This window comes from Mastomys coucha, unplaced genomic scaffold, assembly GCF_008632895.1.
Source record: "Mastomys coucha isolate ucsf_1 unplaced genomic scaffold, UCSF_Mcou_1 pScaffold21, whole genome shotgun sequence".
NCBI classification, from domain to species: Eukaryota; Metazoa; Chordata; class Mammalia; order Rodentia; family Muridae; genus Mastomys; species Mastomys coucha.
In genome coordinates, this window is record NW_022196904.1 from 135,503,848 (window position 1) to 135,516,903 (window position 13,056).

The following is a 13,056-nucleotide window of genomic DNA, read 5'->3' on the forward strand; positions in this document are numbered from 1 at the left end:
TGAGAACTGTCCTAGATGGTTTCAGAAGTCTCCTTTACTCATAAAACTGCATGAGTTTTGAACCTTCAGGTACGGGTAACAGCACCGAGGTCACACCCACACCAAAACCATTTTAAGATGACTGACACCCACCCCTGTCCAATGCAGTCCTAAAGCAAAGCCAAGGGGCGGAGTAGACATATCTGAATTTACTCCCACTTAAATCCAGACCAATCAGCGTCGAGCTCGGCATGTGAGAGGTAGGGTGACTGGCAGCTGCTCTCTGGGCATGCGCAACCTCTCACCTACGGCCTCCTCCCGCCTCGCATGCGCACCGCGCTTCAGAAGAGACGCTGGGAAAGGGGGGAGAGGATGGACACAAACCTTAGTGCCATCCTGAAAGTCCGGCAACTCTCCTCGGCCCTCCTGTATCACACGCTTTTGGATCCCGTCCTCTCGAAGTCTTGCGATGAGATCCGCCATCCTCCTTCCCCGCTGCTCCCTTTCGGCAACTTCCGGACTCGCTCGGTAGCTTCCGGACCTGTTTCGGCAACTCCCAGCGCCTCGGCAGCTTCTGAGCAAGCGCCATTTTGACTGAGGGCAGAAGCCAAAAAGGGAGGGAATGAAGAAAAGTGCCGTGATTGGTTCTTAATGCTATGGCTTTAACGCGGCGCTGGGGGCGGGGCCTGAACCTGCTTAGGGACGGGCCTTGGTTGTTCCTCCCCTGCCAGTTGTGCTCAGTTGGCTTTATCCAGACTGCAACTCTACTAGCTATGTGCCACCCCATTTAAGTTGTAGATGCCCTATTAACGGCATTCCAGTTAGAAAAACGAAAAGAAAAACTGCTTCACCTGTGTATTCCCTTTGGTCCTTTTATTTTGCATTCTTTAGCATAAATTATGACATTTAGATTCTAGATTCACTTGTCTTCAGAAAAAAAAAAGGAAGGAAGCCCGGTGTGGTGACACACACTTCTCTGTAGTGTCTTCATCCCTCATCATAACCAGGAAGATATTTTCTATCCCCTGAGCCCCAGGTGCTAAGTGTGTCACATACTCTGACTGCTTCACTTTGCAGCTTGAAGTCATCAGAAAGGAACAGGGCTTCTGAAGGGAAGAGGAAACATGCTTGGAGGAGGAGCGGGCAGGGCGGGGCGATTGTAGGGGGCAGATCTTCGCTCCCAGGGCGACGGGGCGGGGCAAGCTATACAAAATTTTAGTAAAAAGTAATCGGCTGTACTCATGTTCTGGAAAGTACAACAGAAGGAAAGCAGACCAGTATGGCTGATAAGTGTACACCACAGCGTGAAAAATGAGATAGATAGAAATAACATAGCATCCAAGTTGTTGTAGTGCATGCCTTTAATCCCAGCACTTGGGAGGCAAAGGCAGGCAGATCTCTTGAGTTCAAGGTCAGATTGGTCTATAGAGAGAGTTGCAGGACAGCAATAGCTATACAGAGAAACCCTGTCTTGAAAAACCAGTGATGGGCTGGTGAGATGGCTTAGCGGTTAAGAGCACCAACTGCTCTTCTGAAGGTCCTGAGTTCAAATCCCAGAAACCACATGGTGGCTCACAACCATCTGTAATGAGATCTGACTCCCTCTTCGGGAGTGTCTGAAGACAACTACAGTGTACTTACATGTAATAAATAAATACATCTTTAAAAAAGAAAAAGAAAAAAGAAAAGAAAAACCAATGATAAGAACAACAACAATAATAAATAAAATGTTAAGCTAGGGACTGAGAGTATAGCCCAGTGTTGGAACATTTGCCTGGCATTTGAGAGGCCCTGGGTTCTTTCTCTAGCATACACACCCACAAATTAAGCTAATTTAATACACCACATAATCCTATCAGTATTCTCAGTGAAATATCAGTCATGAAAAAAATACTGTATAGCCTGGAGTGATGACTCAGCAGTTAAGAGCACTGGCTACTTCTTCAGAGGATGTAAGCCCCATTCTCCACACCCACATAGCAATTCATACCCTTCTGTGAGTCCAGTTCCAGAAGACTAGACATGTTCTTGTGGCCTCTGTGGGCTCCAGGCACACGTGTAATGCACAGGCATACATGCAGGCAATCACACACATTTAAAAATACTGTATGATCACACTTACTGAAGGGCCAGCATAGGTAGCTCAGAGACAGAAAGTAGAACGGTGCCGTGGGGATGGGGAAGTTGGTTTTTGTTTTTTTTTTTTTTTTTTTTTTTTTTGAGACAGGGTTTCTCTCTGTAGCCCTGGCTGTCCTGGAACTCACTCTGTAGACCAGGCTGGCCTTGAACTCAGAAATCCGCCTGCCTCTGCCTCCCAAGTGCTGGGATTAAAAGTGTGTGCCACCACTGCCCGGCTAGGACTGAGTTTCTATTCACAACATTAAAAAGCTCTACAGACTGATTGGCCACACAATAGTGTGAATACATAACTGAACTGTGCAGTTTGAAACTGAGAGGATGGCAAGTTAATGTTATGTATATTTTACTTCAAGAACAAATTTTGTTTCACACACACACACACAATGCAAGATGAGAAAGATAGACTGAAGAGCAAGTAGGATTTCTCCCAACAGTGTAAGACTGGCATAACATGAGATCGATTTATTCCTCAGTGAGACAACTCAATGGGAAAAGTACTTGGGACAGGGTGGAAGGATGGTTCTGTGGTATAGACTGCTTGTTGCTCTTCCAGATGAACAGGGTTTGGTTCCCAGCACCAACATGGCCACTCACAACTATCTGTAACTTCAGTTCCAGGGGACCTTCTGACCTCTACAGGTCCCAGGTACACACGTGACATACTGGCATGCATGCAGGCAAAACACTCATACACATAAATATAAATTTTAAAAAGAAAGGCAGGCCGGGCAGTGGTGGTGCATGCCTTTAATCCCAGCACTTGGGAGGCAGAGGCAGGCGGATTTCTGAGTTCGAGGCCAGCCTGGTCTACAGAGTGAGTTCCAGGACAGCCAGGGCTATACAGAGAAACCCTGTCTCAAAAAAACAAAACAAAACAAAACAAAGGCAGAGGGAACAGAGAAGGAAGGGTCTGGTAAAGGCATTTGCCACAAACCCACAATCTGAGTTAGATGCCCCTGAACCCACACGGTGGACAAAAAGTACCTACTCCTATTAAGTTCTCTGACCTACATGTGTGCCATGGCATATGCATGCACACGCAGACCTGTGTGCACACACAATAAGTAAATAAGTAAATAAATATGGAAAGGCAGGGGGAGGAGTAAAAAGGAAGAGGAAGGAAGGAAGGGGAGAGGGAGGCAAGAAGGAAGAAACCATGTATAGTCTGTAAGCCTGTAATCCCATCATTAGACTGAGGCAGGAGACCTATAGCATTGTCTACATAGCAATTTCCAGCCTGGTAAGAGCCATATAGGAAGATGCCAGTGTCAAAAAGACCTCACCAACCAACCAAAAAAGGAAGATGGGGAAGGAAGGAGAGAAGCATCTCCTTGCATGCATCCAAACCACCAGCTCTTAGGAAACTGGATGCCACCAGGGACTGGGAGAAAAGCAGAAACCTCAGGGTAGGTGTCAACTTGCCACAATTCAGGAAATCACCAAGTTACACTCTCTACAACCTGGACATCCACCTGCTGGAAGAGGAGGCCTCCCACCATTCATAGGAGACAGCAGAGATGTGTGCATAAGGCCAACCTCAGCCTGATTGCTGTGGGGCTGAGTGCTGGAAGCCCAACTGGTACCACGCCTACAGCTAGTAGGAACAGCAAACAAGATGCATGTGGAAACCATTAGCACTGAGTGGAAAGATGGAAAAATGTAAACAACAGAATGCACTTGATACAGGACCCCATGTTTGTAAATTGCAAACACATCCACACAGAAGACAGGCAGGGTTGAAGCTCAGTGAGGCCAGGTCTTGGGAGAAGAAGGGGAGGAAAGGAAGATGGGAACAGGGGAGGGAAAAATGAATACCATAACTGGAGAGGAGCCTCTTTCACCATAAACTGAGAAACTGGGTTGACTCAGTTCTTTATGGGAGATCATAAAATGAGAGGGTGGGTTGGCATGGAGGAGGACAAATACTTTGTGAGCTAGGAAGATGTGGGTTCAAATCCCAGATGTACCACTTTGGCAAACTGCCTACGTGGTCCTGCCACAGATATTTATTGAGCATCTATTCAGTTCCAAACACTCCTGAGCACTGAAGAGAAAGTAGTGAACAAAAAGAAAGCAATAATGTCAAAAACCAGAGGATAGAGAAATGGCTCATGGGTTAAGAGCAGGTACTGCTCTTGCGGAGGACCTAGGTTCAATTTCCAGCACCCACACAAGGCAGTTTACAACTGCCTATCGAGCTGGCTCCAGGGGACAACTTCTCCTGAAGTCTTAGGGTACTAACGTGTGCAAATGCACCACACATATAGACATAAACACAGTCCTGAAGGGAATGAGGCAGGAGCATTGCAAATCGGAAGCCAGCCTGGGGTACATAGTGAAATCCTGAAACACATACACACACAAGGATTCAACAGGGCCCAGGTTCAATTGCCATCTTGGAATAAACCAGGCATAGTGATACAAGATAGAAGCAGAAGCAGGAAGAGTACAAGGTCATTCTCCACTACATATTGAGTTTGAGACCAACCTGCAACACACACACACACACACACACACACACACACACACACACACACACACACGCACGCACGCAGAGAGGTGGGGGAGAGACTGATGAAAGCCAACATAGTAGTTGGTATATGTCTGTAATCATAGTACTAGAAAAGGTAAGGCAAAAAGAACAGGAATTCAAGGCCAGCTTGAGCTACATAGGGAGATCCTCTTCCAAGAAAAACCAAAAAACAGATAGAAGGAAATGCAGACTCAGTACGAGAAAGAATTTTTTTAAAAATCCCTTTAGCTGCCCTATGGATTCTGAATTGGAGGAAGCAATACAAGCTCTGAGCCTCAGTTTCCGCATCTGAAAAATGACAAGAACACCCCTTCACTGGAAGCTGTGGTGAGTAGGAGGAACAGGTCCAAGAGTTTCGATGGCACAGGAGTGCGGGCTGGAATCCAGGCCACCTCATGAGGTTTGAGCAGCTGGGAAGAGAAAGCAACCCCCCACACTCACTGACCCTCTCCCCTGTGCCCCCCTCCCCCCTGCTCCCTACCCCTACCCCACCCTTACAAACACAAGCCTAGATCGTTCCTGGTCACAGCCGGGGCTGTCGCTCACCAAAGTAGCCTCTGGGTGGCGCCGCGAGTCCCGCTACCCGCGAGACTCTGACGTGATCCGGAATCGACTCGGCGCTCTGCAGCTCAGGAGTGCGGAGGAGGAGCGGGCAGGGCGGGGCGGTTGTAGGGGGCAGATCTTCGCTCCCGGGGCGACGGGGCGGGGCCTGGGGGCGGGACCTGTTTGGTGGGCGGGGCCGTGGCGGGGTCAAATGGCGGCGGCGCTCGGCGCCTAGGCCGGCGGGGGCCATGACCGCCGCCCGGCCCCAGTTTAGCATCGATGATGCCTTCGAGCTGACCCTGGAGGACGCCGGGCCTGGGCCCGAGTCCAGCGGGGTCGCCCGCTTCGGGCCGCTGCACTTCGATCGTCGGGCCCGGTTCGAGGTGGCTGATGAAGACAAGCAGTCCCGGTTACGCTACCAGGTGAACGGCCCTGCTCGTCGTCTTGTCCGGGATAGGGCGGGATCTCTGGCCGGGCCCCGGAGAAGTCTAACTCTGGACTCTGCCTAGAGACCCCAGCAGAGCGGAAAACTGTCCCCTAGACGTGTCTGCTCATCCAGATTTACGTCCTTGCCCTCTGAGGTCTGAGTTCGGTTCCAGTGCATCTGTGGAGAGCCGCGAACCCGGACTAGGAACTCAGGCCTCAGCAACAGTGGAGAACCCACCTGTCCTGTAGACTGACACCCCAGTATCACTCCTCTGAGTTTGGGGGGTACTTCCAATCCGAACCAGACCTTGTCGGTTCTTACAGCATCCCTTGAGCCCCCAGGCCACATGACCTATGGAGAATCTGCATTCCCCTCTGTTTTGAGAATCACCCTAAAAGTGGAGGTTCCCACACACGAGATGTGTTTGCCCCTCACACTTAATTCCAACCACACCAGAAATCATTGTCTCTGGTAGCCTCCCCCAACCCTATCGTTCTTTGAGACGTAAGAACCAGAGGTCTGTGCTATGCTACACCAAATCCAGAGTCTCTATGTTGGGTCCTGGAAAAATCCTAAGAGCCCCATTTTAGTGGTCACCTGCTCCTGGGATCCATGCTGGCAGCCCTCCACCCACTCCTGCTGGATTCTGTGTTGAAGCCCCCAACAGCCACCCACTTCCTATCCAGGTTTTGGTTTCTGAATCATCAAACCGGTTACACTAGGGAGAGCCAGGAGAGCAGCTGCCAGACATGCCAGGCAGAAGTTGTCTGGCTGCTTTTCTTCTCGCCCCAGAGGGGAGTGAAAAGGCCCGTTCCTGAAACTTATTTGAACCTTATCTTCTGGAACAGAACCTGGAAAACGATGAGGACGGAGCCCAGGCCTCTCCGGAGCCTGATGGGGGAGTCAGCACCAGGTCAGGGCCAGGTGGGAACCCACCCTGCATTCCAGGCCCCATGTCTTAAGCTCCTGTCTGCAAGAACCTGCCCAGTTCCCAACCAGATGCATTTATCTGTCTTATAGGGATTCCTAGCCCGACTTCCCTCATGGGATCTGCTGTCCAGCTAGATCACCTTACTCCAGTGCCCCAATGCCTCTACCTTATCACTGCCAGGCTTGCTATCTTCTAGGAATCCTCAGTTTATTCCAGTCCCCACCCTCACTTTTTCATTCCTCTTAACACACACCCCATTCTATAATTCACTCTCACTCCCTACCCTTGCCCTCTTTCGGGACCCTCTATCCTGCAGGGGCTAACCTCAGTTCCTACATACACCTTGAGTTTATCTCTCTACTTCTGTCCCTTTCTTTATCTCCCCGTCCCCCTCACCATCCTTCTGTCCTTCAGGGATTCTGGGCACATGTCTGTCCGTAGCTCCCAGTGGTCCTTCAGCACCATCAGCAGCAGCACCCAGCGCTCCTACAATGCCTGCTGCAGGTGAGAGCCTCCTCCTCACTTGGTGTTCAGCTTCCAAGTACTTTCTGCTTCTGCCTGCCAGCCAGCCCCGGCTCCCCGCCTGCTTCACCTCCTTGACCTCCATCTTGCTCTCCTGCCACCCAGCTGGACCCAACATCCTTTGATCCAGAAAAACCGCCGGGTAGTGTTGGCCTCCTTCCTGCTCCTGCTGCTGGGGCTAGGTGAGTTCCTAAGGCCCAGCTTCCCTCCTTCCTATCACTCTGAAGCGCCTTAGCCTAGGCCTCCCTGGTAGAACTAGGCAAGTGGGGCTCTGAGGGGGTTAGCCCCACAGTCCTGATCATCTGGCCAGAATCACAAAGGGAGGGAAAAAATGGAAACTGGTTCAGTACTTTTTAAATTATTTCCTTTTTTTTTTTTAAGTTTTTCTTGTTTGTTTGTTTTATTTTGTTTTGTTGTTGATGTTGTTTGAGACAGGAGTTTCTCTGTGTAGCCCTGGCTGTCCTGGAACTCACTCTGTAGACCAGGCTGGCCTCAAACTCAGAAATCTGCCTGTCTCTGCCTCCCAAGTGCTGAGATTAAAGGTGTGCACCACCACAGCCCAGCCCTTTTTAAGTTTTTTTTCATATAGCCCAGATAGTGAGGTATGATCTTGAATACTTGATCATTTTGCCCTTACCTCCCATATTCTGGGATGACAGTTATATGCCATTAAACCCAGCATACTTTCTTACTTATTCATTTACTTATTAATTTATTTATTGGTTTTTCAAGGCAAGGTTTCTCTGTGTAGCTTGTTGTGTATACCAGGATAGCCTCAAACTCAGAGGTCCTGCCTCTGCCTCCCAAAAGCTAGGATTAAAGGTATGTGCTGCCTGCACCCCTCCAGTTGTTTGGGTGTTTGTTTGTTTTAATTCACCCTGTTTAGTCAACCAGAGGATAGAGAGGTAACTGTTTCCATTTGTTCTGTGATAACTGTTGGCAGGTCCTTTTTTTTTTTTTTTTTTTTTTTTTTTTTTTTTTTTTTTTTTTTTTTTTTTTTTTTTTTTTTTTTGCCTTAGAGAGGTAGGAAGTGAGACGCAGGGTCCAGAGTCTGTTCATGAGGCAGGCCAGGTGCTCCGGGTACTAGCGTCCCCGAGGCCAGGTATCAGACCTGCTTCTCCTGTGGTCTGTGATATAACCAGGGCCTTCCTCTGCCTCAGGTTGTTCAGTGAGGGAAACTGAAATCCAGCATAAGCAGATTTCACAGCCACAGTCTTTATGGGACTGAGATGCAATGTCCCAGAGCATCCAGGGTTGGGATCAACATGGGGCCATAAAGACCAACTGTGGCTGCCTCCCTAGGTCCCCTTCCCTTCCTTCTCCAGGAAGGTCAAAATGCCTAGCCATCTAGGTCTCCTGGCCAGAAACCTAATCTCCATCTCTAGGTGTTTGAGTGTAGGAGACAGAGCTGCCACTTGCCAGTGCCACTTCAGGCCAGGCATTGGTGACACCGACTGCTAGCTTCTCCTCAACCCAGCAAGGCAAGTGTTGATAGCATCCTGACTTGGGAAGTAAGGACACGAGCTCAGGCAGGAGAGCCGCCTTCCTCAGGTTGCAGCTGGAAGGCAGACGGCCTAGGATTGAGACCTACCTATGACTGGCCAAGCTTTGGGATCACCAGAAAGCCACCAAAGGCTCTAGGGAGTGTTACTCTAAGAGGAGGATGTTTAAGAGGACAGAACCAGGGTCAGGGAATGAGTGTGAACCCCGTGTTTTGGGGTGGTCTTTGTAGAACACGAAATGTACAAAAGTCCATGATGGGCCCTGGCTGCACCCTCCTCCATCAGCAAGTCCAGCGATGACTTCTCCACCAAAGGCCATATCCCTGCCTGGGACAATGTGCGGTCCCAGATTTCTCTAGCCCGGGTTCCCTGCAGACTCTGAGACTCGGCTGTACTGTTCCCTCTATGCTGAATTTTCTCTGCATGGATGGTGCCATCTATGGCTTCAGTGTCCCACTGGGTCATGGTCTAGTTTATCAAGACATTGCATGTAATGCTTAGCTCAGGGCCTGGCAGTGCTAGGCAGTGCTCTCATTCCTGCCAGGCTGGCTTGAGGCAGTTGTTTCAAGCTCTACACAGACCTCTTTCCATACATAGATCATACCTTTCAGGATCTTGTTGGTCTGTCCACTTAAAAAAGCCATGGGACAGGGACCTACTGCTCTTCCACCACATTCTTTGATTTGTGTGTATGTGGTGGAGGAGGGTATGTATACCACAGCTCAATGTGGTCAGAGGGTAACTTGAAAGAGTCAGTTCTCTGCTTCCACCATTTGGGTCTGAGGAATTGAACTCAAGTAGCTGGGCTTTGTGCCAAACTCCTTTACCCACTAAGCCATCTTGCTGTTATCCATATGCGTTTTTCAGGGGGGGATACAGGGTCTCTTTGTAAGCCTGGTTGTCCTGGAACTCGCTATGTAAACCAGGCTGGCCTCAAACTCACAGAAATCTGCCTGTCTTTACCTCCTGAGTGCTGGGACTCAAGGTGCCTGCCACCATGCCAGGCCCCTTTTGCTTTTTGTGGTGGAATTCTCAGTACCAGCTATGTGGAGGGTATTACTGTCTTTCTTGACTGACTGAAAGGTCATACCTAATGGCAGTAAAAACTCCCATTTCATAGCTGTTTCCCAGGGCTTGGCAAAGTACCCTGCCCTGAAACACAGCTTGGTGAGCATCCTGGGAGGTATTCTGCCCAGGGAACATCAGTTTAGGTAGAGATGCATCAGGCTGAAGCCTGACTGGAAGACCCTGCCCTCACCCCTCCTGTCCTTCCCCTCCACAATCCCATGTGTGTGCAGTGCTTATCCTGGTCGGCGTGGGACTGGAGGTGGCCCCCTCTCCAGGTGAGTGTCCCTCTTGCCTGGGTCCTTGGCAAACCCTTCCAACTCCTAGCACAAATTAGCCACCTTCCAGGAGCGAGGGAGGCCTTCCCAGGCATCCATCGTCCCCAGGGACCGCTAGTCCTGAGCTGTCAGTTTCTTTCTACCTTAGGTGTCTCCAGCGCCATCTTCTTTGTGCCGGGTATCCTGCTGCTAGTCCCGGGAGGTAAGAGTGAGAAGAGGTCGGGGCATAGGTGGGGCAGGGCGGGGACAGGCACCTTCACTGACAGACACCACCCCCACAGTCTACCATGTGATCTTCATCTACTGTGCTGTCAAGGGCCGCCGGGGCTTCCAGTTCTTCTACCTGCCCTACTTTGAGAAGTGAGCTGCAGCTGGCCAGTGGCTTACCAGTGATCCAAGGCCTCAGGTCATATCCACGTGTCCACAGGGTATTCCTCCAACCTACACCCTGTTCTCTTCCTTTCAACTGGAAGGCAGAGGCACTCTGGGACCCTCACAACCACCAGGCCCCTTTGGATTTGCTCAGGAAGTTTGGGGCATGCCATCCTGAGGATATTGTCCCTTACCTGATGTGTGCCTTAACTCATTCCTGGGCCCTGGACTCCCGGGTTGGTGTAATTTTGTGCTAATAAAAGGGTATTTACTTCCAGCAAAGACAGCTGCACTTTTCTGGGCCACCAGGCCCTGGCCCAGCACACTAATGACCACAGCAGCCTTCTACAAAAGTTTAGTAAAAGACTCACTCACCTGGAGCCCTAGAGGACCACCAACCTCCCAAGAACAACCTGGATGATCTCAAGTGTGTTCAAGGTCACCATTATGTCTAAGGCAGAGCTGGATGAAGTAGTCCCAGCCTCCCTAGCCAAGGCCACTGAGAGGTGATGCAGGCACAGGGCCTAGAGTCTGGTACTCTGGTTCCTGCCTGGCTCTGTAGCACTAGGCTGTCATAGCTGTCTCTAAATGTGGGCCATGTAAAGACAGTAGTGCCGCTCTACCTACCCACTGCCCTATTTCCTAGATCCAGAGGTTGGGAGAACCAGGGAGCAGAGGGTGTGGGATCACGGCTTCTCAGCCGAGCAGCACAGTGACAAAGAAATGCTTAGAGCCACCAAATGTTTGAAACATCTCAGATTTTTAGAAAATCAGGGCCTCTAATAATGTCTGAAACATAAACAAACAAAAACTAAAGCAAAAACCAAAATCTTTAAGGAAATCTGAGCTCATGTATGACAAGCTATGCTGAGAACTTCCCTTAAATCAAGCTTTAGACTCCTCACTGCTTCAGCTTCATTTCCTAGATGAGAAGCTCAAGGCCCCAGTTTATAGGTAGGGACCGGCTCACCAAAGTCAAAGACACAACCCAAGCCCCTTCTAAAACTCAGGGAGAGGAGAAGAAAAGGAAACCAAGCTGATGCCTTCTGCAGGCCACCAAAGACCAGCTGAGTGAGTGCTCCCTCTTCCAGACCAAAGCATGAGTGTCCATAGAGAAATAACAGGATGCTGGACACCTTAGAGTCCTATGCCTTTACTGAATGAGTGGACACCTAGTCTTTGACCCTCCCAAACGTTCTAACCTGAGACTTGCAATCAAAGCGCCTTAAGTTACTTGACACTCTGTAAGTAGCTGAGGCTAGGACGAGATAGCTTTACCATAGAGGTCTTGTAAGATGGCTCCAAGGATTGAGGCACTTGCTGTGGAGCCTGACAGCCTGAGTTCAATCCCCTGGAACCCACATGAAGGAAATAGAAGACTCCCACAGGCTCTTCCTGACCTCCACACAAGCTCCATATGACACTTGAGCACAAATACACAAATGTGATTTGAAAAAAAAAAGGCCAGACTGGTGGTGCAGGCCTTTAATTCCAGCACTTGGGAGGCAAAAGAAGGCGATCTCTGAGTTCAAGGCCTGCCTGAACTACCGAGAGAGTTCTGGGACAGTCAGGGCTACACAGGGAAACCCTGTCTTGAAAAAGGAGAAGTGATCAATGGAAAACTGAGGGAGCTGGAGGTTGGGCAGGGGATAAGTGAAGCGCGTGCTATGCAGTTGTGAGCATCCAAGTTGGAATCTCCTGAACATACATAAAGCTAGACACAGTATTGGATGTCTTCCATCCCAACCGCTGCAGAGACAGCAGGGAGATGGAGACAGGAGAATCCCCAGAAACTTACAGGCCCAGTGTCAGAAGTGCTAAGATAGCAAGAGCCACTGCCTGTCTCAAAGCAAAGAGCAGCTGCGGCTGTCCTCTGCCCTTTACATGTGTGCAGTGGCATCCTCATGCCCAAGGAGGTAGTGAGCCTCCATGGTGCTTACTGGGAATTAAACCAAAGTCCTCTGCAAGAACCACTGAGCCACCACTCCAAAAAGTAAAAAAGACAAAACCCACGCCCACAGTTCATTAGCAGTGCATTCACACAGTAATAGTCGGATAAATACAGTGAGAACAAACAGAATGAAAAGGGGAAATTAGAAAACTGTTAACTAGAAAGAAAGCTGGCAAGATGACTCGCTGGATGGAACATAGACCTTACAGCTTGGATTCGAACCCCAGATCCTACTGTGGAAAGGGGAAGCTGAGTGCCCCCAGGTCACCCTCTGGCCTCCCATGGGTGCCATGGCAGGCAACCACACTCACAAACAATAATTTTGTTTTGTTTCGTTTTTTAAGTTTATTTATTTATTTATTTATTTTTAAGTGTAGCAATCATGCCAGAAGATCCCTTCATAGATGGTTGTAAGCCACCATGTGGTTGCTGGGAATTGAACTCAGGACCTCTGGAAGAGCAGCCAGTGTTCTTAACCACTGAGCCATCTCTCTAGCCCTGTTTTTGTTCTTTTAAGACAAGAGTTTCACACCAGGAGGTAGATGCAGACACCTTTAATCCCAGCACTCAGGAGACAAAGGCAGGTGAATCTCTGGGTTCACAGTTAGCCAGGTCTCCATAATGAGTTCCAGAATGGCCTCGGCTACACAGAGGCACCTTGTCTCAAGAAACAAAAATACAAAAAAATACAAAAGCAAAGACAAAGAGCTTCATTGTGTAGCCGACTAGCCTGGAACTTGCTATGTAGACCAGGTTGGCCTTGAACTCATATTTGCCTGCCTTTGTCTCCACAGGACTGACGCTAAAATATATA

At 49.5% G+C, this 13,056-nt stretch overlaps 2 protein-coding genes across 4 annotated transcripts in view; one reads left to right on the forward strand and one right to left on the reverse strand.

Annotated features, from left to right (window-relative positions):
* Aip (aryl hydrocarbon receptor interacting protein) overlaps positions 1-5,259 on the reverse strand; it is an 11,715-nt gene extending 6,456 nt beyond the window's left edge. The window contains exons 1-2 of the mRNA XM_031389139.1: positions 5,198-5,259; positions 364-573 (exon numbers count right to left, since the gene is read on the reverse strand). Coding sequence (XP_031244999.1) covers positions 364-462 — 99 coding nt within the window. The 5' untranslated portion in view covers positions 463-573; positions 5,198-5,259. The remainder of the gene's footprint in view (positions 1-363; positions 574-5,197) is intronic.
* A 31-nt stretch (positions 5,260-5,290) lies between these two features.
* On the forward strand, positions 5,291-10,573 carry Tmem134 (transmembrane protein 134). Of its 3 annotated transcripts, XM_031389140.1 has the most exons (7): positions 5,315-5,616; positions 6,470-6,534; positions 6,967-7,056; positions 7,180-7,256; positions 9,875-9,919; positions 10,068-10,121; positions 10,201-10,573. In XM_031389140.1, the coding sequence occupies exons 1-7, from the start codon at positions 5,443-5,445 to the stop codon at positions 10,281-10,283; spliced, it is 588 nt and encodes a 195-aa protein (XP_031245000.1). In that variant the 5' UTR covers positions 5,315-5,442; the 3' UTR covers positions 10,284-10,573. The 3 variants fall into 3 exon arrangements, 2 of the variants coding, with proteins under 2 accessions (XP_031245001.1, XP_031245000.1); XM_031389141.1 differs by lacking the exon at positions 9,875-9,919 and having other exon boundaries at positions 5,314-5,616; XR_004123458.1 differs by lacking the exons at positions 9,875-9,919; positions 10,201-10,573 and having other exon boundaries at positions 5,291-5,616; positions 6,470-6,545; positions 6,967-7,256.
* The last annotated feature ends 2,483 nt before the right edge of the window (positions 10,574-13,056 follow it).